This window comes from Misgurnus anguillicaudatus, chromosome 8, assembly GCF_027580225.2.
Source record: "Misgurnus anguillicaudatus chromosome 8, ASM2758022v2, whole genome shotgun sequence".
NCBI classification, from domain to species: Eukaryota; Metazoa; Chordata; class Actinopteri; order Cypriniformes; family Cobitidae; genus Misgurnus; species Misgurnus anguillicaudatus.
In genome coordinates, this window is record NC_073344.2 from 26,617,816 (window position 1) to 26,645,696 (window position 27,881).

Sequence of the window (27,881 nt, forward strand, 5' to 3'; positions counted from 1 at the left end):
GACACTCAGAAACTTGAATGAACTTCAACAGTTTACAAATAAAACTTCTCAAATCGCCCGCCTTCTGTGTTCCGCTTTCTCATTGGTCAATGGCGAAGTTACCACGGCGACACTGTAGCAACTCCTATCAGCACTCCTCCTTTTTAACCAATTATGGTATCCCTGATGGCGTGTGTGAGCTCTGATTGGTGGAAGTGCGCTCGTCATCCAGTGCTGTTGTGGATCAAGCGGGCGGTCATGTAAAGGCGCTTACAGTACACACACACACACACAAACACACGTACACATGATTGCTTTGACGTGTTTGTATAAACAAATAAACAGCCAACGGTCACTTATCGATAAATACCGACTGAGAGACACACGGTAAGTACAATTCAGTTGATGTTTATCTCGTTTTAGTCCGATATACAGACTTGAATTCACGGAGTTCTTCCGTGTCAGCGAGTTATTCACGTCAGATGTATCGCGATCGATCGATGTTTCAGGTGATGGTTCTGGACGGGTTCGGTTGCGGGAAGAGTCTTAGCGCGGCCGCTGCTCAGGGGAATGTGACGGCGGTTCGGCGGATTTTGCAGGATCACCGGGTCGAACCAGACACGCTCAACGAGTTCGGGAAAACCGCCCTGCAGGTAAATGTTTCTACTGTATTTACACTGCTACGTGTTTCAATTTCATTTTCCCCCTCGTGATTAAGTGAACGGACCGGTCTTGATGATGACGTCACAATCACTGACTGTTACCGTCTGTAGTAGGTTACTGTATGTGTACGCAGTGGTGTAGTGCAGGTATACGGAGTAACTTATACCCACTTCTTTATTAGATGCCATGGAGTATACCCTCTTCTAAATATTAACTTCATAATGATCCTTAACACTGAGAAGTCAAGCAGCAGTGACAATACTACTAACCCATTTTGGAGTAGGCTAAACTTATTATGTAAGACTAGTCTTACATGTCACTGTTTATTCAACCTTAGTTGGGTGTAAATTAAAGAGTATACCCACTTCTCCAGACACCACTATGTCTACAGTGTTGTTTTATCAGTCGCGATGCACTTTTGATATCATTGATATGTGTTTGGTGTGATGTAACTTAGGTGATGATGATGGGGTGCACCAGCGTGGCACGGGCATTACTGGAACACGGTGCTGATCCAAACATCCAGGACCGCTGTGGAGTGACACCCGCGCACGATGCCGCCCGCACGGGTTTCTTGGAGACGCTCCGAGCTCTGGTGGACCACGGGGCCTCCGTCAACATCCCCGACCACAGCGGAACCATACCCATTCACATCGCCATCCGTGAAGGCCACTGGGATGTAATGGAGTACCTGGGTCCCCTGTCAAACCTGGAGCACCGGGACAGCACAGGGGCCAATGCACTGGACGTGGCACGGGCCGCGTGCGCTTCAGAGATGGTGGAGTTTTTACAGCGTCAAACAAGTTTGAGTTAAATTGACTTTACGGTTCATTTCGTGCCGTGGAAAGCCCTCGGTGCACAATCGTAGTTTGGAATTTAGTTTTAATGTGTTATATGTTAAAATCTGTTAAATAGTTTGGTTGCTTAATCCTAACTAGCTGGAATGTGTAGCACCAGTTTGCACAGAGCAAATCCTTGCTGCTCTTGTACAGTTTCGTTGACCTTTGTCTGGCACAAATGTAAATAGCTCTCTTTAGTATTTTAAGCCATTTCTGTGTAGAATCTTTAACTGTAAACATTTTAATATTCATGAAATTATTTCCTGCCACCCTTTGAGCAACATGCACTGATAAACCTGTTGAATACTCGCTTTGTGTGTACAGTATGCGTGTTAGGAGTAATGATGTGTGCGTGGTGTGTTTGTTTTTCATTATTAACATGTGTAAATAACATTTGATGAATTTATTTGGCTTATTTATTTCTGTGTATAAACGTAAATGTTAACTGTGGGATTTTATATTGTATTTATTATGGTGTTTCATGAACTGAAAATATGTTTGTCTGAATTGTTAGTTGTCTTACCTAGTAAGATGACATCATGTTCCCAGCAGATGGCTCTCACCAAGAATGTGAGAAAAATAAACGTCACTTTGTGAAATACGTGTTGTTGACTCCCCATAATTCCTTAACACATTTGTTTATCATTCATTAAAAAGTTTGTGGGCCTAAAATTAGTATGCTTCACTCGTGTAAACAGTTTCAGTATGTGCCTGTGCAAATCAATACAGTACATTGTGTGCTCAAGGTGACCGTACACAAACCCAGAGTTACACACAATACAGGAATGTGAATGAGGGACTGTACAAGGCAACATTGTGCAGAGAAAGAGCTTTGTACAGGAACTCTGTGATTGAGGACAAACACACAATGCTTGTTTTGTTTGTTCAGTGTCACTGGCAGGTACCTCGAGATACCTGCTACTACATCAGCAGTGATGATACTGAGCCTTTCAGGGCTGTTTAAACAGATCCTCATTATAATCAGTGATGTCTGTAGCGTTCGCTATACACCTGGTTAAAAAGCTTTCACATAAATTCATATTTATTTCAATAGTAGGCTATACAATTTAGTATGTTTTGAAAGTAGCTTTACAGTAAACACAATATAGAACAAAAGAATAAGAAAAATAATGTATAGAAATAAGAAATAACACAAAACAAAAAAGAAAAAATAAGGTAAAAACATAGTATTATTGCAAAGTATGTGTCTTAATATAATGTCATATAGTAAATGCTAAACAGTTAAATCCATGTATGCCACAACATCGGCCAGATCAATGAAAATCAATAGAAAGATGACTGAATTTATGAGACATTTTGAAACATACCTCAATGCTTTAGTTTATGAGAAGATAATGTATTAAGATAGCCTGCTAAGAAGATATATACTTGGTCAAAACTTTTAGTGAATTAGCATGACAGATGACTAACATGGTCTCATAATAAACCAGGTGTGCCATTCCATCTGACAAGGAAATAGGCCTAAAAAAAAAAATAAATGGCACAATTATAAAATCGATACCATGATATGTACGTTATTATTAACAAGTGTTTCACGAGTTCGTATTCATGTAATCGATAGGGAATGAGATGAAGCATATTTTGCGTGCTGTCCAAGGGGAGGGCTCAGAGCTCGTAATTTTAGCCTGAACGCAGAGTACTCCCCCCTCTTTAACTTTGATAGATGAACTATCTGAGAGTGAGGTGATGGCGTGGAGGAGGGATGCTGCACAAAACCTGTCACGGGACAGAGGTGAGGGATGGCTATTTATACACTTCTTCGTACTGATTGGTTGGATCACATGACCATGCTCCTCCATAACTTGGTTAAATAAACTTCATAAAAATATTTGTCTATATAGTGTATATTTATAGCGACAGTGACAAGAAACCAAATCTCTAGTGGTGTATAGTAAAGAAAACCCAGACTCTTCTCTAAAAGGTTAACAACACATACTGTTAAAAAAAAAGAAGTTCAAGATCTTCAAGATTAATCACACCAACAACAACTGAGCTCTACTGTAAGAATACAGAACAAAGTTTACATACATAATCCAGATGGGAGGCTCTTAATGTTCATTCTCTCAAATATAATTGTTTTCATTTTGAGAACAGTTCTCTCTCTACATTAGTTGTGAAGATCAATCAATCACACTGTGATCTTCAGCACCATATAAAGTGACTTGCTGCTGAGATTGAAACAGGCACAAAATTAATTGTAAATATGAAGTCACCATTTAAACCACAGGTAGCCAGTGCACTCGGGCCAGATCCGGCTGAGTGTCGGCGCACGCGGCTGTGTTCTGGCTGCGGCTTACCAGCATTAAGCCAGCACTGGCCCAGCAAAAGTTGCCAGATTCGGCAAGGCTGTGGATATGTGGATTTGGTCCGATTTTGGCTGACAAATGGCATATTATCCATATTGGCTTTCATATTTCACTGTTTGTTTTAATAAAAATATATAAATTTAACAATTGATATGCATATAATTGTTTCTATTTAATGTTTTGATAATTGTTTTTAGTTTTCCTGATTAATGGTAGCCTATGTAAACTGATTTTAAGTTGTGTGATGAAAAGTTAAGCTCAGAAATTTTCCCTAATAAAATAAGGGAAGGGGAGAAGCATATTTTAATGTTAAGAAAAGTGCCATTAGCGTAAAGTGCCATTAGCCTATTGAATGTAAGTATCTGGGCTATTAAGTTTATACTGAAATATTTTCTATGTTTCTTCAATGTAATATTTCAACAAACACATAATTTATTAATTAATGGTCAAATACTAAATTGAGATTTTATACAATTTTTTAATAAGCTGTAAAGCTTGTCAATTTGTTTTCAACCCTTTTCCAGAATTTGAACTAATTTGATCATAAAGACTGATCTATTTATAATTTATCGATTACAATTTTTGGACAATTAAAGCTGGTTAAAGGAACTTTTATTTTGGAAAAAGAACTGCTGTTTCAAGACATGCGCACTAGCTGCGACATGTTCAATAAGAGTTTGTATGTTTTTCCTGTGTCAGTGTGGGTTAAGGTAAGGTAAGGGTTATCAGACATTTCATTTTCTTCTGATCTTATTCCACATCACACACCTTCTGATATCACTTTGTCACACCCCTCTTGATCTCACTCTGTCACACCCCTTCTGATCTCACTCTGTAACACCCCTCTTGTTTTCATTCCACGTCACACCCCTTCTGATCTCAATACTTTTAACTTGTGCAAAAGGTGGATAGCATGTTTTTCCCGCGCAAGTTTGCGACTATTCTCATCCCTGCATTGACTTTGTATGTAATCTACTTGTGCAAATCATTGAAATTGCGTTTGGTGTATATGCCCTATAATGTGGATTATTTGGTTTTAACCTTTTAGCTTAGTGCTTAAAAAGTGAAAGTAGGCATGGTGAATAAAACACTTTATTCCGTTTAGTACAACCAGACAGCCAAAGCTTTGTCATCCCACAACCTTTAAAATGCCCTATTGAACAACTTACCATTGGGCGTTGCACAATTTTTCTATCTGGCTTGTCAGACCAAAGTTGTTTAATGTACATTTTCTCATTAACTGACAATCTTCAAATTCTGTAATAAAAACTCTACACTATTATGTAGACTATCACAACCTGAAGAATTAGCCGTACACGCAGCAGACAACGACATGCACTTTGCTTACGCGGAATGTAAAAGCTAGAGCCATATGGCTTTCAATTAGAGTTTGCTGCATTTCAATTTTTCACCACAAATTTACATGGAAAAAATGTGGGGCGCTGCTGAGCACAGGAGGGCAGAGACAGCCTCAGCCCCCTCAGCTCGAACTTACATACAGGAGCCAACCGAGCCATGCGCTCAATTTCCAAACATATTCATCTCACTTTACCACTTCAAATAGTCTAGAAACTCTTTAAATATTTGTTTGAAAAATATTAGACATATTTACTAGTTAGCTGTTTAGATTTAATTAAGTTTATAATGGGCGGTTTCCCGGACCAGGATTAGCTTAATCCAGGACTAGGCCTTAGTTTAATTAGGAAATATAAATAGTTTTAACAAACATGCCTTACTAAAAATATTACCTGTGTGCATTTTGAGGTAAAACAAAGGGCACTGATGTATTTTAAGATATGTCAGTGCAAGTTGTTTTCAGTTTGGAGAGCTCTTAAAAATGTTTAAGTCTGGGACTAGTCTAATCCCTGTCCGGGAAACCGCCCCATAGAGTTCTATATTTTCAAGTGGATTAATATTTTGGTGGGGGACTGCCCCACTTGCCCATACAGACGAGCAGTGCCTGAATTGAGCAACACCTATCTCAAAGAAGAACCAAATCACTAAACGTTGACCCATTCTGTTCCTCTCTGCTACAATAAATTGTCAGCTTCCACCTGAACTGCAGAGTCCACCATAAACTTCAAAAAACAACTGAAAACAGACCTTTTCTAAATTTACCCGATTCACTTTTCAGTGTCTTTACCTTTAAAAAAATCGTTATCTAGCTTTAAATCTACTCCTATATCCCACATACCATTTTTAAAACCTTTAACATCTTTCAAATCTGACCTTAAGTTTTCTTTAATAAATGTGAATACTGGTAATTTGTAAACACCAACTTAGTTCAGTTTGTTCTCAACCAAAACCTACGGTGTTACAAGCCAACAGAATGACGAGCACAGTTCTGCTTCAATGAATGTCAATGAGTAGATAATGTTAGTATGCTGAAAAAATACTGACTCTTTAAGACACGAATGAGAGGAATTTGTAACACTCATGATACTATAGGACATTGCCTTGCCTTTCATTTATAAAGTGAAAAAGTGTTGATCTGGTTTATCTAGTCTGTCAGGTGAGAGTTCAATGCTTCATACTGTACAAAGAATGACTGCCTAAGATCAGACTTACAGTAACTGAAATCTGTCTACATCATTTACTACTCATCAACAGGTGCATTGGTTTATTTTAAAGTCGCAATGAAATTGAAATGAAAAACTATATATACATTTTTTATATTGTGGAATTATTAACAAATGACTTATCTGTGAGCTTCATTATTTTTAAAAAATGTGTGTGTGCTCATAATCTTAAAATCAAAAATGCAAATCTCCTCCCCTCCTCAAAACGATCTCTCTTTACTTCCGGTCATAAGTATGGCAGGTGGGCGGGGTCCGGGAGAAGATCGCAGCGATTAGCAATTAGCAACACGACCCAACTTCAAACGATCCAATCAGATCTCGATGGACAAATTCAAATCCAGCCCTGCCTTATTTCATTTCAGAAGCCGTTTCATTCGGATATACATCACCACGGGGAAAATAAGGCAATTGCTACTTCCGTTTCATGGCAACTTTAAAGACGTCAATCAATTTTTTTTCGTAAAAGTACAAACATTGATGGATGCGTTACAGTAAGCATTGGTTGTAATCAACCATTAAAGGGTTGGGATTGGAATTATCGGTTTTTCATTTTGTCTTTCACATCAGGAGGCAGCAGGTCGATCAAGCTGTCCTCTACTATAAGAGCAGACAGTTTCAGTGAGATACAGTCACCAATCTCAGCCGGCAACAATTCAAGCCTGTTCCCTTTCAGCTCCAGCCTCAGCAGCTGAGTAAGATTCCCAACCCGCGGGGACAACGCAGAAACGCTGTTATTTCCCAATGCTAGAACCTTTAGCCTCTTACAGGAAAAGAGCTCTTCAGGGAGAGACTCTAGGGAGTTAAAGGCGACAGACAGGTGCCGTAGAGACTGCAGGATTCCAATCTCCGAGGGAAGGGAGGTCAGCCGATTGTGTGAAAGGTCCAGATGTTGGAGTTTAGTGCAGTAGCAGAGGCGAGGTGGAAGTCGGCGGACCTTATTCCAGCTAATATCCAGCGTCTCCAGTGTGCTGAGTTTGCCGATGTGGTCAGGAATGTAAGAAATGTCATTGTGCCAGAGTCTGAGGGTAATCAGATGACAACAGTGCTGCAGACTCAGAATTTCTTCTATGGTGGTGAGCCTGTTCTCTTTCAGGTCCAGCTCTTGTAGATGTGAGAGGCTAAACACCGCACTGGGAATTCGCTCAAGCATACAGCCCCTCAGCTCCAGAGCGACAAGATTAACCAACTTCTTTAGAGAGCTGAAAACTTGAAGCCTGGTTCCCTCATTGTGAACACACAGTCGCAGCAGCTGGCTAGAAACATCTACAATACTGGGAGGTGTCTTGGTCAGCTGACAACTTAACGTCAGCACACGAAGATTTTTGAGTTCGCGTAAAGTGCCCAAGATCGGACTCCGAGAGAGCTCGTTGTTTAGGGGTCCGTTCAGGTGAAGCTCCTCCAGGTTCTTTAAAGTGTACATCCACAGCGGTACTTTGTCCTGACTGTCAAAGGTTAGACGCAGAACTTTCAGGTTCTCACACAGATGACTGAGGGCAGCTGGCTGGAGTTTAGCGGGGGTGTGGATACACGAAATCTCACGCAAGGCTGTAAGTTGTCTTACATTTCCAGGGATCGTAACGTTGCTTACCAGTTCCAGCTTAAGTGATTCAACTTCTGGAATTTCAAAGACGGTGTCTGGCAATCCTGGTAGCAGAAACAAGCAGAGTTCCAACCTTTCACTCGCGTTGCGCAACAAACGTGTGCGGAGTTTATCTGTCGTCCACTCGTGGTTAAGGTTTACCTGCCTCAGCCTGCTCTCGCTCACTTCCGAGAGGAAGGCTGCAAATCGTTTGGAGTAAAGGGCATCATACTGGTCACTGAGATGCAGAAGAAAGGCAAAATCATTTTTAACATCTGGGATGTCATCGATTCCCGACTCCAAGCGAACAGTCTCAAACGAGTATTCTTTCAACGGTCGATAAAACAGCCAACAAAGCGAATAGACACATGACAATCCATACACGCAAACAAAGCATATATAACAATATGCTGATTTAGAGAACAGACGAGCTTTATTATAGCTGCAGCAGAAAGAACCAAACCCTGTCAGATCTGGAGGCACCGTGCACACCACAACAACCTGGATGTTTGAAACCATCGCAATGCTATAAACGGTGATGAGAAGAAATTTGAAGACTTTTAGTACAGTTTGTAGGACATACATGAGATAAAGAAGATCTGCCTCCTCAACATGCGTTCGAAACTTCTTAACCTTTTCAAACAGGGCCTTGGCCTGCTCACCCTCTTTCTTATCCAACAAGGACACAGGAGGCTGCAGTTCTGCTAATTTTTGATTCGAGTCGGAATCGACAGAAGATCGTAAAAGAGCAACCGTGTCGTCGTCCGTTACAGATTTTGTCATAGTATTTTTTCTCCAGATTGCCATCGTGTCTTCCCTTCTTTCTTCAGACACTTCACTGATGGCCCTTGTGGTCCACGGTGAGTCAAAGCATTTCTCTAAAATGTTTACAAACAACTCGATCTTAGACGACGTCCCTGGGAACTTAAACCAGAAGCTGCTGGCCACCATAAAGATCATGCTGTGGATGACCACCAGGTAAGGGAAGTACTTGCCATACCAGTGTACAGAACGTTCATAACAGAAGTGGTTGACAAACTCGTACTGGCGGATATCGAGACCATTTTTTCTACCGAATGCCTCGACGATGGTAAGACTCAACAGACTCTCATTGTTCTTTTGTAGGTGACTGCAGTCCACATCTTCTCTGGAAGCATCTGTGACTCGGTTCGGCAGGCAGGAAATCTTGTCCTGTGTCAGCTGAGAAAAAGACGACAATTCACTGTTTATATAACAGCTGAAGAATCATCAAAGATGTATGTGTGTTTCTGCCAAAACAGCCCGGTGAAAGATTAAAGAAATAGTCAATGACTTTTGCACCCCATCAGCATTACTACAGAAACCTGGCAGAAGGACACTGATAAGTAAGTTTATGTCATTCATTAAGGGCTTATTATAAGTGTGCATAGGTCCTACAGCGACAACGTAGGCTATGCATCGGTTTTCATATACTTCCGGTAGGCAATATCCATGCATGTAACCCAAAGTAGCAGCACAGCAGTCAAAGAAGCAGCAGCTTGGCCAAAAAAAAACCCACAAACGAAGAAGCAGCAGCTTGTTGTGTATGATTTAAGAAGACCAGCAGTGATGGAAGTAAAATCACTCCTCAACTTGAGCCATCTTTGTACGTCACAAGCGGAAATGCCTATGAAGGAATGTGACGCAGATATTTTTGACCTGATGGGAGGGGTGGACCATCACAGTGCTTGCAGTCTGTGTAGAACGGACACGTTAAATTTTTGGCAAGGTGCGCGTCAGGCTACACAGAGCTACGGACAGCCTCTGCAAAGCCTCCGGCGTAGAACTTATGCACGACTATAAAATACACTTCTACGCTGTAGTCTATGCTTGCACCAAAAGTCGTTGTTTATTTACCTCCATCACTGCTGTTCGTCTCGGATCATACACAACAAGCTGCTGCTGTTTCTTCGTTGTTTGTGGGTCTACTGGCCGGGCTGCTGCTTCTTTGGCTGTTGCGCTGCTGCTGTGGGTTGCACGCATGTGTAGTTGCATGTCGACACTGATGCAGAAATAGGCTATATATGAAAACTGACGTGTTGCCTACACCATAGGACCTACGCACAACTATAAATTACACTTCAGGCGCCTTTATTGATTCCATCAAGGGTTGAAAAGAGCTTTAAAATCTTTGTTAAATCCTTTCATGTTCCTCAAAACAAATGTCAGCAAAGGGGTTTGAAATGACCAATTTTTATTGTTATGTTTATTTTGAAGAATTTTTAAATAATGGGTAAAAGATGATGTCTTTGTTCAGTATCATTCTCATCTATTAAACGCTTTGTAATTCTGGTATAAATATTATGAGATGTAAATGTGAACTGATCTTTCTTGTATTTTGATCAGATTGGATAGAGACAGACAGTACCTGAAGCGTGCACCCAAACACTCCGATCATTAGCATGGCAATGGCCAGATATTCAGACAACACATCCCACCAGGGCTTCAGGACTCTGAACTGAGGGTTTTGAACTGAGGTGATGCTGCGAAACTCGTTCACAGGGATCATAACTACTGCCCACCTGCTTCACACAGAGATGAATGAAGATTTTAACATCAGGTAAGGAAAATAATCTCGGCTTTAATATCAATGATGATTCCATTTCAGGACATAATCATCGCAAAACGTGAATCAATATGACAGATAGAGACTGATTATGAGGTAAAATTATTCATATTCACTGCATGTTTAATCTGCTTATTTACAGTTCAAGTAAAGCGCGTTTCAGTTTAGAGCTTCTTATGATGCACATCAAACACGATTTGGTAATAATTGAACTGCTGACCTGATGTGTCGGACACGTGTGTTTTATCGTTAGTAGTTTGGACAATAAACTCACAGTGGTATAAGTAGTGCACTGAATGAACTGTTAAGTTACGCACCTGCGCTGACGGATCTACAGACGCTTCTTCACTGACGGATGTGAATCAAAGTTCGTCCTGAATAAAATTCAGTTTCTCCTCAATGTTAAAGTGATTCCGTGTTTGACGCCTGTCGAGTTGAATAAGCGCCTCCCAAATTAAAGTTTCATAATAAGAACAAAATGAGTCAGAGATGAGACTTTAATAATGGGCTCCAAACAAAACCATCAAACAATCCGAGAACACATTTATATTTCACAATTACTCTCCGATAATAATCTAATGTTAATGTCCATCAACCCCGCGCGCGAACAATCATCAAACTTTCCTCATTAACAAGAAATTAAGTCGAAATATTTTGTGAAGAGGAAGTGTTAGCGAAGTCTTAACGTAAAGTTTAAGTTAATTACAATAAAGGTGAATTAGAGTGAATTGGTTACTGATTATTGTAGTAAAACATTGATTTGACATAAAACACACTTAAGGGTTAATAAATAAATAATTGGGTTTTGGCGCCACCGCGTGACGTGACTCAATCTGACGACACAACTAGAGTTTAAACATAAGCTTTAATGTATGATGCTCGTACAATGTACTCGTTGCTGTAAAATAAACAGCGCAGACTTTAAACAAACCTTTAAAACTGATTTTAGATCAGGAACAAGAAAAATGAATCCATTTTCATACAAAAAGTCTAATTTGTAAGCACAGACCCAAGTTCAGTTTATCCAGTACGAACACCGAGCACTAGAGCAAAGAAAAACCTCTCAAATATAAATAGAATGAAATCATGAACAAGACTTCATGCAATACCACCAATGTACAAATCTCCATTGAAAGAAAAGCAGCTTTAATTGGTTGTACAAATACATCGTCTTCAGGCTGAATTTCAAAAAACATCATTTCAGCAAAAGTTACTTTGTCTAGAATCCACTTAAAGAAATCTGGATACTTCATAACTCATTTTGTTTAGTAAAAATTGTCATGTAAGTTTATAAATTTCCAAAAGCTCTGAGGTTGATCTCAATTCTGTACACAAGCTCTTCGCCGTCGAAACCTTAATCTAGAAAAATGAATACAAAATAATCTGGGCAATAATCAGTCAAAGCACTCCATCAAAGCCGATTCTGTATAATAGTTCAGTCTGAAAAGCAGCCGTTTAGGTTCAGATCACCCAGTGTTGTGTTCATGATGATGTCCTGGCACGGTGCGGTTCGGCAGCAGATACTTATGTGGTGGGTCATGGCACTTTATTACATTTAGGAAAGAAATGTGCACACAGAGTGATGTTATGTTTTGGCCTGTAAGTCACTTGAGGATTAAATAATCTTGACTCACGGAGGAGGATCTCCACAACTCAAACTGGGCAATAAAACAACTGAATACATGTGCACAGATCTCTTAATCGTTCTCATTTGATTTGCACACTGACTGAAACGATTCAGCGTGTGAGGGAAGAACACATTTGTTGTGCGCTGTGACACCGATTAAAAAAGAAAGAAAGCGAGATGGACAAATCATTCATGAAGTGAGATGGAGGCACTAGTGTTTCTGACACTGGCTGAGGTCTTTTTGGCACGGCTCCATGGTAACAGCCACCCCGACCCCGCTCCTACCGGATGTCATTTTAGTGACCTCTGTCCACGTCTCTGTTTCTGGGTCAAAACATTCAACACTGTCCAGAAAAGTGTTTCCATCATAACCACCTACAGACAGACAGAGCTTTATTTTACTGACAAAAGATTATTCAGTGTTTTTGACATCATGTGTGTGTGTGTGTGTTAGATAGGAGTTTATACCGAGCACATAAATGCGTTGGTGATGTGCGGTCACGCCCAGCGCGCTGCGTCTGTGTCTCATGGATGCTGTGTAACTCCAGCTGTCCGTTTCCACGTCATATCGTTCCACAGTGTTCAGCTGATTCGTCCCGTCGTACCCGCCCATTACGTAGATGTAGTTCCCCAGCGCACACACACCTGAACACACACACACGTCACATGTCACATGAAGCACAGCAAGTGTGATGGGCTTTAAATTAATACATGAAATGAAAAGAAACAGATTTCTTGTACTCTAAGAGCCTCTCCACATGGAGATTATAAATAAAACGTATACATATTTTATCAGCGTTTCGTCCAGACGCATCCGGCGTTATGGGATCCCGACACCATTACATCTTCATGTTTATAGCCAAGCCGTATATTTGAGCCCTTTTCTCACACAGATTACAGAAAATACACTGCAAAAAGTTTCTTATCATCTGCTATTTATCTCTGGAGAAACTAGGAGCGATGCATCGGTTATTTTTCTAACGATAGGACGCATTAATGCCACACATAAAATATTGATATGAAGTCACGTGCATACGTCATCGAGGTTCTCACATTTCAGTTAAAATACAAGATTAAGATTTATTTCTTTTAAGACATACAATCATTGTAGTTGCTTTTCTGAAATGAAATCCGAAATATTAAACCTTGATGACGTATGCGGTCGACCAATGCGACTTCCGGAGAACAAACTCGAAAACATGTTTGGGACGTGTCCGGCGGAACTGGCACGAATGGCCACCCTAGGAAGCACTGACTTCATGTGGATGTGGCCTAAGTCTTCCTGATCAGACTGATGTTTGAACAAAAATAAAATAAACAAACATTGAAAAGAAGCATTGAATTAATGATCTACATCTAACCATTAATGTTTAACTGCAGCCAAAAGCGTGAATCATTTCAGACAGACAGCTGAGTTGGAATAAAATTTGTAAAAAAAATATGAAAATAAAAGTTGACATTATGATTTTCATTTCAAAACCATTTGGCTGTCCTAAAGAAACATCTAGATGACTTTAATCATAGCTTTATCAGTGGATGTGTGGGTCCATAAAATAAAATAAAGGGACGGCATAATTTGGTGGAAAAAATTGTATTTGGCCGAAGAAATACATCTGATATGGCAAGAAGAGTAAATGATTTTCATGTTCAGGTCGAGAGTTCTGTGCAACACATGAAGATCTAAACATGGTGTGTGTGTGCCGGTGACTGTTGACCTTCAGCAGATCGTAAGAGCTCACCTGCTCCGCTGCGGACCGTATTCATGGACGCTATGCTCCTCCATTCGTCTCGCTCGGGGTTGTAGCATTCGGCCGAGCTCAGCCGGTGAGTCCCATCGAAGCCGCCCACTGCGTACAACAGACGATTGATCACGGCCACGCCCACTCCAATACGTCGAGTTAACATGGGTGCCACGAGCTGCCAGGAGTCTCTCTCCGGGTCATACCTGAAACATAATATCGGCAAATAAACTACTGTGGGAAATTTGTCACATCACTCAGGTGTCATACTACATCTTGAGGAAGTAAAACCAACACACCTAAAACTACCCGAGATACACCTGACACACTCATCTTATACAACTGTAGTTTCTTCCTCTAACGTGTCTATTAATAGCTGGTTTCTGTTCCTCATTTGTGGTCTGTTTGGACCTGACGTCAGTTTTCTCTGTGATGTTAATGAGAACATGACCACCACTGACTGTGCCCCATCTGTGCGATGTCTCGTCTGTCAAGCCAGGATTCTGGTGTTCTGGTTTGACGTGGCAGGAAAAGCAAACATCTAGGCAATAAAAAACATCTCACCTCTCCACGCTGTTGTGATGGACACATCCGTGTGACCCCCCCACCGCGTAGATCATCCCGTCTATGACGCCCACACCAATGCGATTACGCGGGACGCTCATGGGCGCGCAGGGCAGCCAGCAGTTGTTCATGGGGTTGTAACAGTCCAGCGTGTTGGAGTCCATGTTGCCGTCCGGAGCGTTATTACGGCCGCCCACCGCGTAGAGGAGACCGCTGATGACGCACGCCGCCAGACCGCTGCGAGGCACCTGGAGATCCGCCAGCCGCAGCCACGCACCCGTGCATGGGTTAAACGCCTCCAGATAGCTGAGCGATTGACGGAAATAACCGCCGGCCGTGTAGATGAGCTGCGGCACTTTGGGCGTTCTGCACGGAATGAGTTTGGTGGGCTTGTGCAGCGTGAGATCCTGGAAGATCTGCGACAAGTAATCTTTACTCTGAGCGTCCCACTCGAAATGCTCCAGCTGCCGCTGCAGAAAATGTGGCGTGAGCGAGTGGCAACGGACGGCCTGCAGCAACGCCTGAACGTACGGTCGTCGGTTCTCGCGGTCGTACTGCACCCACTCCACACAGGCGTGAAACACCTCGGACTCGCAGCGCACATTCAGTTCATCGCGGCTGATTAACGTCACCAGCTGGCAGTGAGTCAGATTGAAGAACTCCTCCTGGGTCGCCACCTGAGAGACAGACGAACATCAATCAATCATTTCTGTTGATATTTTCATAATAATATTAACAAGGTGAGCGCATGGAAAATCAATATGAACATAACACTAAAACCAAAATACATTTGTTGCCCTATTACATCTTTTCATCTGCACACTTAAAGAAAAAAATACTTTTTCTATTAAATTTTGTTTAAAAAAAATAAATTCACATACGCAATAATTATCGTGGATGTATCGCCTGTAATAACAGGCAATACAATTCGTTAATAATCTAGTCTGTGTTCATGTTCTTTTTGCTAAAGAAGTTTCCTTTTCGCCATGACGCATACGGCCCCTGTGCATGCCACGGCCCTGATTAATTGAGTGTTCGTTTTTCAAACCTATCAGACGCACGTGCGGTGACATGATTACGCAATTAAATCTAAATATGTCCAAATCTTTTTTTAAAGCAAAATAGATTTATTTTTATAATAATTTGACCAAGAATATAAAGGTTTTAGTAATTTTGACAGAGATGCCAAATTCACATTTGAAATTGACATTCATAGAATAATAGTCTGACAGGATTGGCATCATCAGATGTGTGTGTGTGTGTGTGTGTGTGTGTGTGTGTGTGTGTGTGTGTGTGTGTGTCACACTGACCTGACTGAAGTTCATGTAGATGTATTCTCTGGCCTTCTGATGAAGTTCTGTGCAGCCGATCTGTTCAGCGAAGCTGGCGATGCCGATAGCATTACTCGGGTCGAGCTGCTGCACGAGGAAATCGCAACAGGCTTTGACCACACTGTCAATCTGATACATGACAGCGCCATTCATAACGTGAATCACACACTTCTCTCCCACGGAGATGCTTGCCGTATATGCAAACTCAATCAAGCGCCCCATCACCTGAGAACAACATTCACAGTGTCAGAATGAACGCTCGTAAAGAAGACTTATGTAGACTCGTGAACAGTCAGTGACTCATGCACACTCATAACACTCAGACTCGTGAACACTTGTAAACTCATGCACACTCATGAACAGTCAAGTACAGTGAATATTTTCACTGTTCACACTGTGCAAGTCAGTCCATTGATTATATGACAGAACATAGATGTGTAAGATTATGGCTGGCAGATTTCATACATACATGTGTTGTCCTTATGTTCAAGCTCTACCTGACATAAACCTTCTGTAAAGTTACTGGAAACCTTCTAAAAACACATCTTTAAACAAACACTGGTCTATAGATGCGCTTACCTTTGGGTGAATTCCCTCAATGGGCACCACCTCCATCCCGCACTCCTTCAACCCATTGGTAAACATGGCACGAAACACCGGCGAAGACGATGCCAACACCACTTTATGTGCTACGAAGTCGACGGCCTCCAGATCGTTGTATTTCACCCTCAGCGTGACGTCGCACAGCTGACGCTCCAAACGCAGCTCGTTCATGATGTTGAAGGCAGCTGCCGTGTGGCTATCAAGGGTGTAGCTGAACACGCGGTGCCCATTTCGTGCAGACGGAGTGACCTCCGCCTTGCATTCCGTCATCCCGGACGGCGCATACATCCTCACCGGCTGCGGTCCAACGCACGCATCCTCGCTCGCCAGCGCAAGCAAACCGATCGAGGGAAGATGGGTTGAGTTTGAACTCGGTTACACGGGCCCAACAGAGATGTACGGGTCAAGCTTCTCAAAGTTATAAAGGGCCGCGCACACAGCTCATGGTCACTCCAACAGCGGACACACAATCACTTTGTTCTACACACATGAACTCTCGCAGCTTTGGCTCCATGATGTTTCTGTCATAATAACGTCACAAATAATCTGGGGAATTGGTTTTAGTTGTCCACCATCAGCAGATTTTGTTTAAGAGACTGAGAGTCGGCACAGATCAAGAACTCCTGTCACGGTTTTTCTTGCAGATATTTGCATTTTTCCTCAAGAGAATGAAAAACTTTTAAAACGTGATGTCACTTGCGTGCGAATGACAAATGAAAGACTCGTGCAGGAGGAAAATCAGCATGAGAAGAAAACCAGTGTCAGATCCAGCAGATGGACTACAGGACTTCAATGTTCCTCTGGATCCTGACAAATAAACAAAAAAAATATTATTATAAGATTTACAGTGAACATCTGGTGGACAAATCTCTTCAGATATGAAACAATGCAATCACACCTCTATCTATGAACAAATTCAATGCAATATCCTGATAAACAATAATAAATAAACAACTGATTACAACAGACAACTAACTTAGTCTGATCAATATGTGTTTAGCTGTGGCTTTAGTTTTCTTTACTATAGAGTTAACACGAATATTGAGTCAGACTCATGAGACGGATCCAGAATAAAATCGTATGAACAACTTTGAAAATATATTTATGAGGATCATTTCATAAACTTAACTAAACCTGCACATGTTAACCACACACATACAAATAGTTGGGGGAAAATTCATGTGAATATTTATAGTCATCAACTCAGTAAAAGTTTTTAATCTGCAGACACATTTGGCACATTAAAAACAGTCTTTATCCGTTTGAAAATTTGTCTCAGTGATCTTTTGTCACGTGTTCTCCTCAGTTCACAACAGAAGACTAAACAAACAGCTCATGTAGGGTTTTTAAGTCTACAATATTCATATATATTCATGCGTAAACACAAAGAGGCCTGAAATCACCGGGCTAGAGTTTAGACTGTATCCGGCCTACAACAGCTCTCAGCCGGGCACACGCAGCAGCAGCAGCACCGCCACAACACGAGAGATCAATGACAGCCACAGTGACACCTTAGTTATTTGTTACTAGTTCGTTTAGTTATTAGTTTAATACTAGACGATATCTAATAATCGATTTACATTAAATGCAATGAAACCAAACTACTAAACAGTGTTTATCATTTCTGCACAAGTTTAATCAGATAGATTATAAACATCAAACTGTTATAGCCAGGACATATTTCTTAAAGTACACAAGATCAAAGTTTATAATAATCTGGTCGTCATTGTTAAAGAAAAACAAAATAATAGTAATCTTCGACTGAACACTAACTGTCTGACAGAAAATCACTGCTATCACACTGAACACACAGATGAATAAAATCATTTAAATCTAAAATCTAAACATTAAGATTCACGACTAGTTTAAAACAGACCTTCATAAAAAACACTTACGTTACGGCTCACCGGCGGAAGCTTTTACAGTCAAAGCGCGCGTCTGCGATAATGCGCGCGCGCGCACGCGTCACAAACAGTAAAAGCATAAACTCAGCGTGACTAAGCACACTTAGCACAGTCGCGCCCCCGAACTTGCGAGGACGCGCGCACAGCATAATAATAGTAATAATAATAATAATAATAATAATAATGATGATGATGATGATGATAGCTATTATTTTTTACTGTTATTATTTTAAACATCGTTATCTAAGGGCTTACAAAAAGTGAACACAAGATGTCACTACAAGTCAATAAAACTGTTAGCGACGCTTGGGTTTGTTTGTTCTCTCACACACTGAAATGTGCGGTAACCGGTAAGGTTTAGAACGCTCTCTTATTAATTTATGTTTTTTTTTCATTATTGAACCCTAGTATGTCTTTCCCCAAAAAGTCTAGTGACCCGGATGTTTATCTAATGTATATATTGGATATCTAAACTGCCCAAATAGTACAAAACTGTCTTGGCATTTCAGGCACAATTCCAGTACCTGCCAACCACTGAACTGCTGCATTGACCCTACCCTAACCTCTGCATTTAACCGATTCAGTGAGTATTAAACACACACACACACGCACGCACGCACGCACGCACGCACACACACACACTGGTTTCCATGTTTTGTGGGGACATTCCATAGACTTAATGCATTTTATACCGTACAAACTGTATATTCTATTCCCCTAACCTACCCCAATCTCTAACCCCAACCATCACAGAAACACTTCTAATACTTCACATTTTCAAGAAACATCATTCTGTTTGATTTATAAGCTTGTTTCCTTATGGGGACATCAAAATGTCCCCACAAGGTCACAAAAATACTGGTATTCCTATCTTTGTGGGGACAATTGGTCCCCACAACGTGATAATTACCAGGTACACACACACACACACACACACACACACACACACACACACACACACACACACACACACACACACACACACACACACACAGACAGACAAGAAGTGCCTAATCATATGCATATTCCACATTTTATCATAAGTGTTTTAATGCAGTGACTTGCAATGGTCTTGGTCTTGTCTTGGTCTTGGTCATGACTTGGTCTCGGTTTAGGTGGTCTTGACTACAACACTACTTGTACCACCAAAAATGTTATTTATATGATTAAATGTTCATGTGGGTTGGCGTGTATAGGAAAGACACAACAAGCTTTAAAAACTAGAATTGCAGAACATCAAAGTAGTATATGCACAAATGATCAAAAAACCCAGTAGCAGTACATTTTAATTCAAGGAGAGGTGGTGATGTTAACAATCTCTTATTAAAAAGAGAAGCTTACTACATTTACACACTCAATACTCTTTCTCCTAAGGTGAAGTTTTATTGATGTGGTCTTGTTTTGTATCTGAAATGTACTGTTTTTCATATGATTAAAGGTGTAGCAGAGGATTTTCTCGAATTTTAAAAAAGAACCGCCTTCTCCACTTTTTAAAAAAATGCAATTGCGCAACACTCCTGATTGACAACTAGGAGGACCAAAAGTCTTGATGATCCACCCGGAAAAAGAAAATCCTCTGCAATACCTTTAAGTATTGATCAATCTCAGGATTTGAAAAGTATATCATAAAGATGATGAGGGAATGTTTGGGTGTTGTGATGTTTTGAGGTGTTGCTTTAATGTGATTATACTTTAGCTGCTCACTTGGTTGACCTTGATTGTTAACAGGTACGTGTCATTAATTGAAACTATTTGAACCTGTGAATTCTTGTTTAATAATAATGATGTGTGTGTGTGTGTGTGTGTGTGTGTGTGTGTGTGTGTGTGTGTGTGTGTGTGTGTGTGTGTGTGTGTGCGCGCGTGTGTGTGTGTGTGTATGCCATCAGAGAAGTTGATAAAATAATCAAAGGCATTGCAGATATGTGGGAATTTATCTTTGTCTATAAGCAAATAAAAGTGAACAAACACTAAAGAGCTGAAATAAACTTATCCATTTATTCTGAACTGTCTTTCCATGTCCACTTAACACAGTGCAGGTGTTTTTAGTAAACTTAAATAATGCTTAAACAATGCCAACATCATATGTCAAACCTGAATAAACTGCATAAAATTAATGATAAAAAATAAATTTGTTATGTGCCATCAGTTGTGGTCTTGGCTGGTCTTGAAATAAAATTCCGAGTCCTCTTTGTCTGAGACTGAGACGAGACAGAGTAAAAATGCGGTCGATTCCAAGACGAGACCAAGACCTTTAAAAAGTGGTCTTGAGACCAGTCTCGAGAACTACAACACTAGGTACAAGTGATAACACCCTTAATTTTAAACTCCCTTCTTGAATGGGGATGAGAGAAGACTTTTGTTTTGATGATAAAATGACACTGGGCACAACGACTACAGCTATAGTTACCTGAAGGGATAGATAAAAAGTGAGTGAGTCGTTCAGGTAAACTGACATCAGCCCTTACACGATGATCACGTATATTAGGAGAGCGTTTATACACAAATCTTAGTGTTTTTTCAAAGATGTCACTAAGTGGAGGATCAGATTTTAATGTTTGTAAATGATCTTTTTTATATCTGGGCAAATAGGAGAATATTGAACAGTACTTACAATTGATTTAATTTCTGATTTTAACCGTTTTTTTATTTAGAGAGGTTTCTTGAGTTTAATTTTCAAATCTCCTAACTGCAGACTCTATCCAATCTTCATTATAACCCCGCTCTCTAAATGCTGATTCTTAACGTACTTCCATTGCCAATATGCGCACGCATACGTTGCCACGTCATGATTGTGTACAAAAAGTAAAAGGGTCTATACACTTAACTATTTTGTGTGCTTTTTCTTATTAAATTGTTGATAAGAGATAGATTGAGGAATATAAAGAAGCTGGAAGTCAAACTTTAAAAAATGAACAATGGGGGGGGTATAGTGAATAGTGAATGATGCTCTGGGTCACTATAGACTGAGGTATGACTTTAATGGGTTAACACTTTCTGTCAGACTCACAACCACTGCTATTCATTGTGTTTAACAACCGCTGTTACTGCACAGAATGTGTTGTGTGATCTTCTGTTATACTGTACACATAAACATGTGCTGTGAGACTTTCAAAAGATAAACAAATCAATCATAATTTATATGATGTTTTTTCCTAAAAAACATTTGAGATGTTTGTCTGGTATTGGTTTTTAAGCTTTGGGTTGTAAAATTCTTTACAATGTTTTATTGTGTAATGTAAAGCTGAGTGAAATCTACAGTAGACACAAACTTAGTAACCCACAGCGCAGCAACATCTTGTTGTTATCAGTTTATCTCTGTTAGATGTCAGCAGTCTGCAGCTTCGCTTTTGACTGTATGTGCGTGTGTGTGTTGTGTGCGTGTTGTGTACGTGCGTGTCTGTGTGTGTGCGCGCCTGTGTGTGTATATGTGCATGCGTGTGTGTGTGTATATGTGCATGCGTGTGTGTGTGTGTGTATATGTGCATGCGTGTGTGTGTGTATATGTGCATGCGTGTGTGTGTGTGTGTGTATATGTGCATGTGTGTGTGCATGTGTGTGTGTGTGTGTTTGTGTGTGTGTGTGTGTGTGTGTGTGTGTGTGTGTGTGTGTGTGTGTGTGTGTGTGTGTATATGTGCGTGCGTGTGTGTGTGTGTGTGATGCACGTGTCCATCTTAAGGCTGTGGGTTTATCAGTATAGCCTGTGGTTAGTTGCGTACGTCTCAGTGTTTGTGTGTGTTTACGGTAAGTGCCAGGGATGCTGAGCTGAATTGTGTTTCCATGTAAGTGTGCAAGAGCAGAGCCCTCTGCAGACGCCCACAGATCTCTGCCCGCAGTCAACCTACATGTAATACCGACACCATGTGTCATCCAATATGGTTAACATGAAACTTCTGACAGACACAATGAACAACACACTGGACCACTTATACATGCAATTATGAAAATCTCTTTCTAATGATGAAGCTTTATATAGAGATTAAATCAACACAACACAGCAAATAAATTCTGTTCAATTCATTTCATACAGTGACTTCAGCTCAATAACTGCTGGTGATCACATTCAGAGGACAGCTGTGAGGATTTCGATAAAATAAAGTCAGCCTGAGAAATTAATGTCTGTACCGCTGATGTGATCGATGATATTTAGAGCAATAACAGATGAAGAGATATCATCTGCTCGCTCATACAACACACACAAACACACTCACACTGCTCTCTATTACAGACGGCGTAATCTTTCCCCTAAACTTAACCTTCATAGAAAACTTTCTGCTCTTTTAGATTTTCAAGAAATATCTATTTGTACAATTTATCATAATGATTTAAAGCTCATTTACACATAGAGACCTACATTTAGATCCCCACACTAGCTGCGTTTCCATAACACTTTAAATTGACAAAATGGTCAATGGAAAGACATCAATTTGCACAATTTCAAGGGTAATGGAAACGCAGCTATCGGCACGAGTCACTGTCAGTCGATTATGGTGGGGAATTTCTCATTGATTCTGTTCGTTTTTCTTATTGCCCCCCTCCCCTCCTCTGCACTATATGTGTGGTTTGTGTGGTACACAGAGAATTCTATTGACATGACTGTCAGAAACTAAAGGTGTTTGTGTGTTTGTGTAGACGCTACACTTTACAGTATTGCTGTTTTTCAAAAAATATTTCATATACAAAAGTAAAGAAGATAATTTATTATGGATATTACAGCAGAAGATATAAAAATAACTTTAAATATGTTGTGTTACAGTAAATGATGCTAAATGACCCACATAGACTCCACATCAAACATCACATGACATAAACAATACAGCAGTGCCCCACATCTCAAACTGATGCGGTATGATGATGAATTTTCTTTCTGCACTTTTGTAAATGTGACAAATTCTTTTGATATTTAAAGGTTGTGTGCGTGCGTGTGTGTGTTTGTGTGTGTCATTCAGTGTGGTGCTGCTGGTGGTCTGTGTGTGACATTCACAAGAGTTTTTAAGAAGCTGATTATTTTTTTCCTGACTTGCATCACAGAGACAGACAAACAGGCTTTTAAACATCTGTCATTTTCTCAGCTTTTATCCCACACACTACTATGTACAGAAGATCATCTTAAGCTAAACAAATGTCACAAAAGCACAGTTTTGATATCACAGATGTTTAGGTGATCTGATGTGAAACTGATTTGATCTGGAGTTTCATCTTTAGGCCGCTTGACGGTTTGTGAATAAAGTGGTTTATTTTGAGCAACTGGATTTGTCATGATTTGTTCGTTTGGCCAGCGTCTGAATATCGCACCATACGATCAAGACACGACTGATAATTTGAGCTTTGGGTAGATGGATCTGATGGTGGTGAAATTGCCTGAAGAAACCGTGGTTTCCATACCGGGAGGGTTCACGTCCGTCTTGGTGAAGCTACACTGCGGGAGGACTTTGGCGATCTTCCTCAGCTGCCCGTTTCTGCTCACCAGGCAGGGTTTGAAGAGCAGCTTCACTATGGCCCTCCGCATGTCTCTGCTGGTCATTGTGTAAATGATGGGGTTTATGAGGGAATTCATCATGGCAACACCCAGGAAGTAGCCGGCCTTGAAGAGAACAGGACACTCTCTCACAGGACACATAAAGTCCAACAAGAAGAGCACAAACAGGGGCAGCCAGCACAGAATGAACACACCTAGCACGATAGTGACCGTCTTCAGCAACACCATGTACTTCTGCGAACGGCGCGAGAAGCCTTTGCGCTGTTTGCAGGCCGGATTTTGCGTGTTGGACTTGACGAAGAGAAAGATCCGTCCGTATAGGGCGATGATGGCTAAGAGAACCGCCATGAAAACAAACACGCAGAAGAAGACGTAGCTTTTGGCGTAGAGCGGCAGTACGGTGGAGCACCAGCTCAGGTGATTTAAACAGTTCCAGCCCATAATCGGCAGTACGCCCAGCAACAGCGACAACGCCCAGCTCGCCCCGATTAGACCCAACATGCGGTTACGCTTGGCGCGCTGGTGAGTCTTCATGTTGAGCATGGTGACGTAGCGCTCGATGGCGATGGCCAGCAGGCTGATGACGGACGCCGTCAATGTGACGAACACGCCTCCTTCCCTCAGGAACCAGAGCAGCGGCGTCAGCGTTAACGTGTTGCGGCCCGACAGCACGATGTTCAACATGTAGGTGAATCCGGCCAACAGGTCCGACAGCGTCAGGTTCCCCAACAGATAGTACATGGGCATGTGAAACTTCTTGTTCCTCCAGATGGCCATGAGAACGATGCAGTTCTCCACGACAATAAGGAGACAGACGAAGAGAAAGAATATGGATTCCGGTTTGAGTCCATCTGAGCACCGGTTCTGATCCAGTTTGCCCGTGTAGTTATAGTGTAACTGGAGAACCGCGTTGCTCAGGGGAGACGAGGACACGTTGGATGCTGCCGTGCAGAAGGCCTTCATCCTTCACCATGAAAGAAAGATTTCTCTTTGCTAACAGTTAATCTTGCCAGTGAGACGTTATCTCCGGCTCGTCGTTTAGGACAGTCGAGTGTGTGAGGGAGATCGTAAATGTCTGCTGGATGTTTTAGGACACGTAAAGTTAGAGAACTAGAGAGGTTGCTTGCACCGGTCCATTGTGCCAGTGGGCACTGGTTAACCCGTTAGAGAATTAGAAAGGTTGCTTGCACTGTTCCATTGTGCCAGTGGGCACCGGTTAACCCGTTAGAGAATTAGAGAGGTTGCTTTCACTGTTCCATTGTGCCAGTGGGCACTGGTTAACCCGTTTGAGTGGAGATCCTTCATATCGATTCATCAGTTTAGTCCAGAAACCTTTAAAAACAGAGCAGCATAAAATATCAAGTTAATAAATGACATCAGTGGAAAACAAACACAAGCATTCTGATGTTTTGACATCAAGTATCTTCTGATTATATGCCTGTAGTATGTAGTTAGTCCTTTCTACTGCGTGATCGTCCTAACTTTGACTAAACAGTGAGCTGTTGTATTTAAACTTATTCAAAAAGCCCTTTTAATAACTTCACAACCACCTTCATTGTGTTCAGTGATATTCAGATTTCAAATCATCGCTAATAATCTGCAATGTTTTTTTAAATGTCAAGTTTTTAGCGGTTGCATAAACAAGTAAAGACTGCGTCTTAAGAACGAGTTTGACCAATTAGTAATTAATTAGGGCTAATCAGTCTTATTATTTGGATTTAAATTAGACCAATCTACATTTTTATGTAGCTTACTTAAAACAGTTATGATCAGCCTTAAAGAAAACATTTCATGACAAACTCTTAAGACTAGTCTAAGTTACGTTTATGCAACCGGCCACAGACGTTTAAATGTTTAACTGCATTACGCTACATTTACAGTTACATTTATATATAACATTACAGCTTTGTCTCCTGAAGAGTCCTAAAGTTCATGAAGGAAAAATGCTGAAACAACATTACTTGAAGTTTTGAAATGAATCGACCCTCATATGGTTTTTGATTTAGATTTGAACAATGAATCAAAACAAATGATTGAAATAATGAGAATGAAATACAAATCTAAATATGAATTGATTTTCTTTTTAAAGTTGACAAATGCACACACACACACACTGGATTCAACACTCACTGTAAGATCACAGATCTCATTCATAACATATCAACATGAATTAAAAGTTTCATACCGTCTGTGTTTTCATTCTGCATCTACTGTCAAACACGACTCAACACTCCAAACTACAACAATATTACTGGAAACAGATCACTTACAGAGAATCTCTCTCTCTTGCACGCTCTCGCTCTGTCTCTCTCTCTCTCTCTCTCTCGCTCGCTCTGTCTCTCTCTCTCTCTCTCTCGCTCGCTCTGTCTCTCTCTCTCTCTCACTCTCACTCGCTCTCTCTCTCGCTCGCTCTCTCTCTCTCTCTCTCTCTCTCTCTCTCTCTCTCTCTCTCTCTCTCTCTCTCTCTTGCTCGCTCACTCGCTCTCTCTGATTTGCCAGTATATTTTCTGTTGTATTTTTAGCAGGCAGTGAGATGAAGATGAAGTGTAGGAGTGTAGTTTACAGTCACATATTTCATTCAGACTCATAACTCAGGGAATCATAACTGAACTTCCTGTTCACACACCTGCACATTAACACTTTAATCTCTTCTGATTTGTGTCTTTACGGGACTGCTATAAACACAAAATAAACCTCACACCAGATCCTACAACTGTGACTGTTTGATGTTGAATAAACACTGAACATAATGTTTGCTTAAAGGGACACTTCACCGATTTGCATTAAGCTTTGTATTGTTAGAACCCCAGTCATGTTTTTAAATGGTCGTGCATCATTTCCTCAGTTTCCCCTCAGACAGGAGAAATACAGATTTCAGTGTTGCACTTCTTTCTTTTAATGATGTAAAAATCGTCATTTTACGTCATTGAAAGAAGGAACTGCTGTATCTCTGTTGAGGGTGTAAGACTACAAACACTCATTTCTCATTTTTTCAAGGTTAGGGGCTATGGGTGTGACCCACACATGCTAAAGACCTATTACAGATCAGTGGGTGGGACTTACAAAAATATGCAAACACAGACGACAAAAACGATCAGCCGCCATCTTTATGCTAAGCTAAGATAAACAGAAGTTGTGGAGCGAGTCAGACTTCATGTTACAATAATAGTGGAAGATAATCAATATGATATAGAAGAGGGTGATATCGCAAGCGTGATGCTCTAATCTGCTGTTCATTGCACCTTTATGAGCCACAATACAGCAAAGAGCTGAGGCAGATGGAGGAACAGAAGCCAGAGGCCTGCGTAGAGGAGCCCGGGGAAGACACGTTTGTGTGCAGGATCTAAACTGGAAGCGACAGCCAAAGCGTGCAGGTATAAACAGACGTCTGACTTTAAAGTGAGTGTTTCTATTTTCTTTGTTATACTAACGTGCCATTTATGTACACAATAGCAAATCTGAGCGGTGTTCCAATTAATGGGAGTGGATTGCAGAGCTGTGCATTGTGGTGCATTGTGGGAGTTGTAGTTTTCCATAGAAATGTGCCCAAAAGTCACATTCTGTCTTTTCTCAGTCAAAAAGGCACAACATTCTAAATGTGTTTGTTGTGTCGCCTCCCACCTCTGTAGTGGGTGTAAAGGTGCACAGGAACAATCCTTCCTAAAATGCATTAAACTTTCATTTACAAACCCTTGAAACCCAGCGAGTGGTCAGGGGCGCTCACCGACAGCCCACACAAAAATCGCTGCAAAGGATGCTTTCCAACAGCTGTTTTAGCATTCGTTGTTAACTTGTGGACCTATTTTTCCAAACGCCTCACACCCGTACATTCTTCAGTTGAGAACTTGAATAATAGACACTCCAGCCCAGTTGGTGGCGATAATCCACATTTGCCAATTGCAAGAATAGAAACAAAGTTCCCAGCGCGGAGTAATACCGTACCTCACAGCACATCTAATACAAGTCAATGGAGTTGCCAAAAACTACGATAAAACCGGTTTGAGTGCGTATTTTGCGGCGATTTTTGTGTGATCATATCAGTGAACACCCCTGACCACTCGCTGAGTTTCACGTCTTTGTAAACGAA

At 40.9% G+C, this 27,881-nt stretch overlaps 4 protein-coding genes, 1 long non-coding RNA gene and 1 pseudogene across 7 annotated transcripts; 3 read left to right on the plus strand and 3 right to left on the minus strand.

The window, feature by feature from the left end:
* Positions 1 to 27,881, plus strand: part of LOC141365605 (uncharacterized) — a 251,496-nt pseudogene that overhangs the window by 78,608 nt on the left and 145,007 nt on the right.
* Positions 169 to 2,080, plus strand: cdkn2d (cyclin-dependent kinase inhibitor 2D (p19, inhibits CDK4)). Its single transcript, XM_055213271.2, has 3 exons — positions 169 to 366; positions 489 to 632; positions 1,100 to 2,080. Exons 2-3 carry the CDS (start codon positions 492 to 494, stop codon positions 1,454 to 1,456), a joined length of 498 nt encoding a protein of 165 aa, XP_055069246.1. The 5' UTR covers positions 169 to 366; positions 489 to 491; the 3' UTR covers positions 1,457 to 2,080.
* LOC129450464 (volume-regulated anion channel subunit LRRC8C) lies at positions 6,414 to 11,254 on the minus strand. Of its 3 annotated transcripts, none has more exons than XM_055213258.2 (3): positions 10,868 to 11,254; positions 10,353 to 10,506; positions 6,414 to 9,166 (listed from the first exon to the last, which is right to left on the minus strand). In XM_055213258.2, the coding sequence occupies exons 2-3, from the start codon at positions 10,491 to 10,493 to the stop codon at positions 6,923 to 6,925; spliced, it is 2,385 nt and encodes a 794-aa protein (XP_055069233.2). In that variant the 5' UTR covers positions 10,494 to 10,506; positions 10,868 to 11,254; the 3' UTR covers positions 6,414 to 6,922. The 3 variants fall into 3 exon arrangements, with proteins under 3 accessions (XP_055069233.2, XP_055069232.2, XP_073726720.1); XM_055213257.2 differs by having other exon boundaries at positions 10,353 to 10,509; XM_073870619.1 differs by lacking the exon at positions 10,868 to 11,254 and having other exon boundaries at positions 10,353 to 10,813.
* On the plus strand, positions 10,404 to 27,446 carry LOC141365804 (uncharacterized). Its single transcript, XR_012370786.1, has 3 exons — positions 10,404 to 10,544; positions 18,828 to 18,901; positions 27,046 to 27,446. It is a non-coding gene; the product is annotated as an uncharacterized lncRNA (long non-coding RNA).
* On the minus strand, positions 11,397 to 18,461 carry keap1b (kelch-like ECH-associated protein 1b). The gene is made up of 7 exons (XM_055213260.2): positions 18,310 to 18,461; positions 16,391 to 17,221; positions 15,791 to 16,036; positions 14,481 to 15,157; positions 13,917 to 14,122; positions 12,646 to 12,822; positions 11,397 to 12,552 (listed from the first exon to the last, which is right to left on the minus strand). The coding sequence occupies exons 2-7, from the start codon at positions 16,700 to 16,702 to the stop codon at positions 12,389 to 12,391; spliced, it is 1,782 nt and encodes a 593-aa protein (XP_055069235.2). The 5' UTR covers positions 16,703 to 17,221; positions 18,310 to 18,461; the 3' UTR covers positions 11,397 to 12,388.
* On the minus strand, positions 21,857 to 26,113 carry s1pr5b (sphingosine-1-phosphate receptor 5b). The gene is made up of 2 exons (XM_055213266.2): positions 25,980 to 26,113; positions 21,857 to 25,126 (listed from the first exon to the last, which is right to left on the minus strand). The coding sequence occupies exon 2, from the start codon at positions 24,755 to 24,757 to the stop codon at positions 23,618 to 23,620; it is 1,140 nt and encodes a 379-aa protein (XP_055069241.2). The 5' UTR covers positions 24,758 to 25,126; positions 25,980 to 26,113; the 3' UTR covers positions 21,857 to 23,617.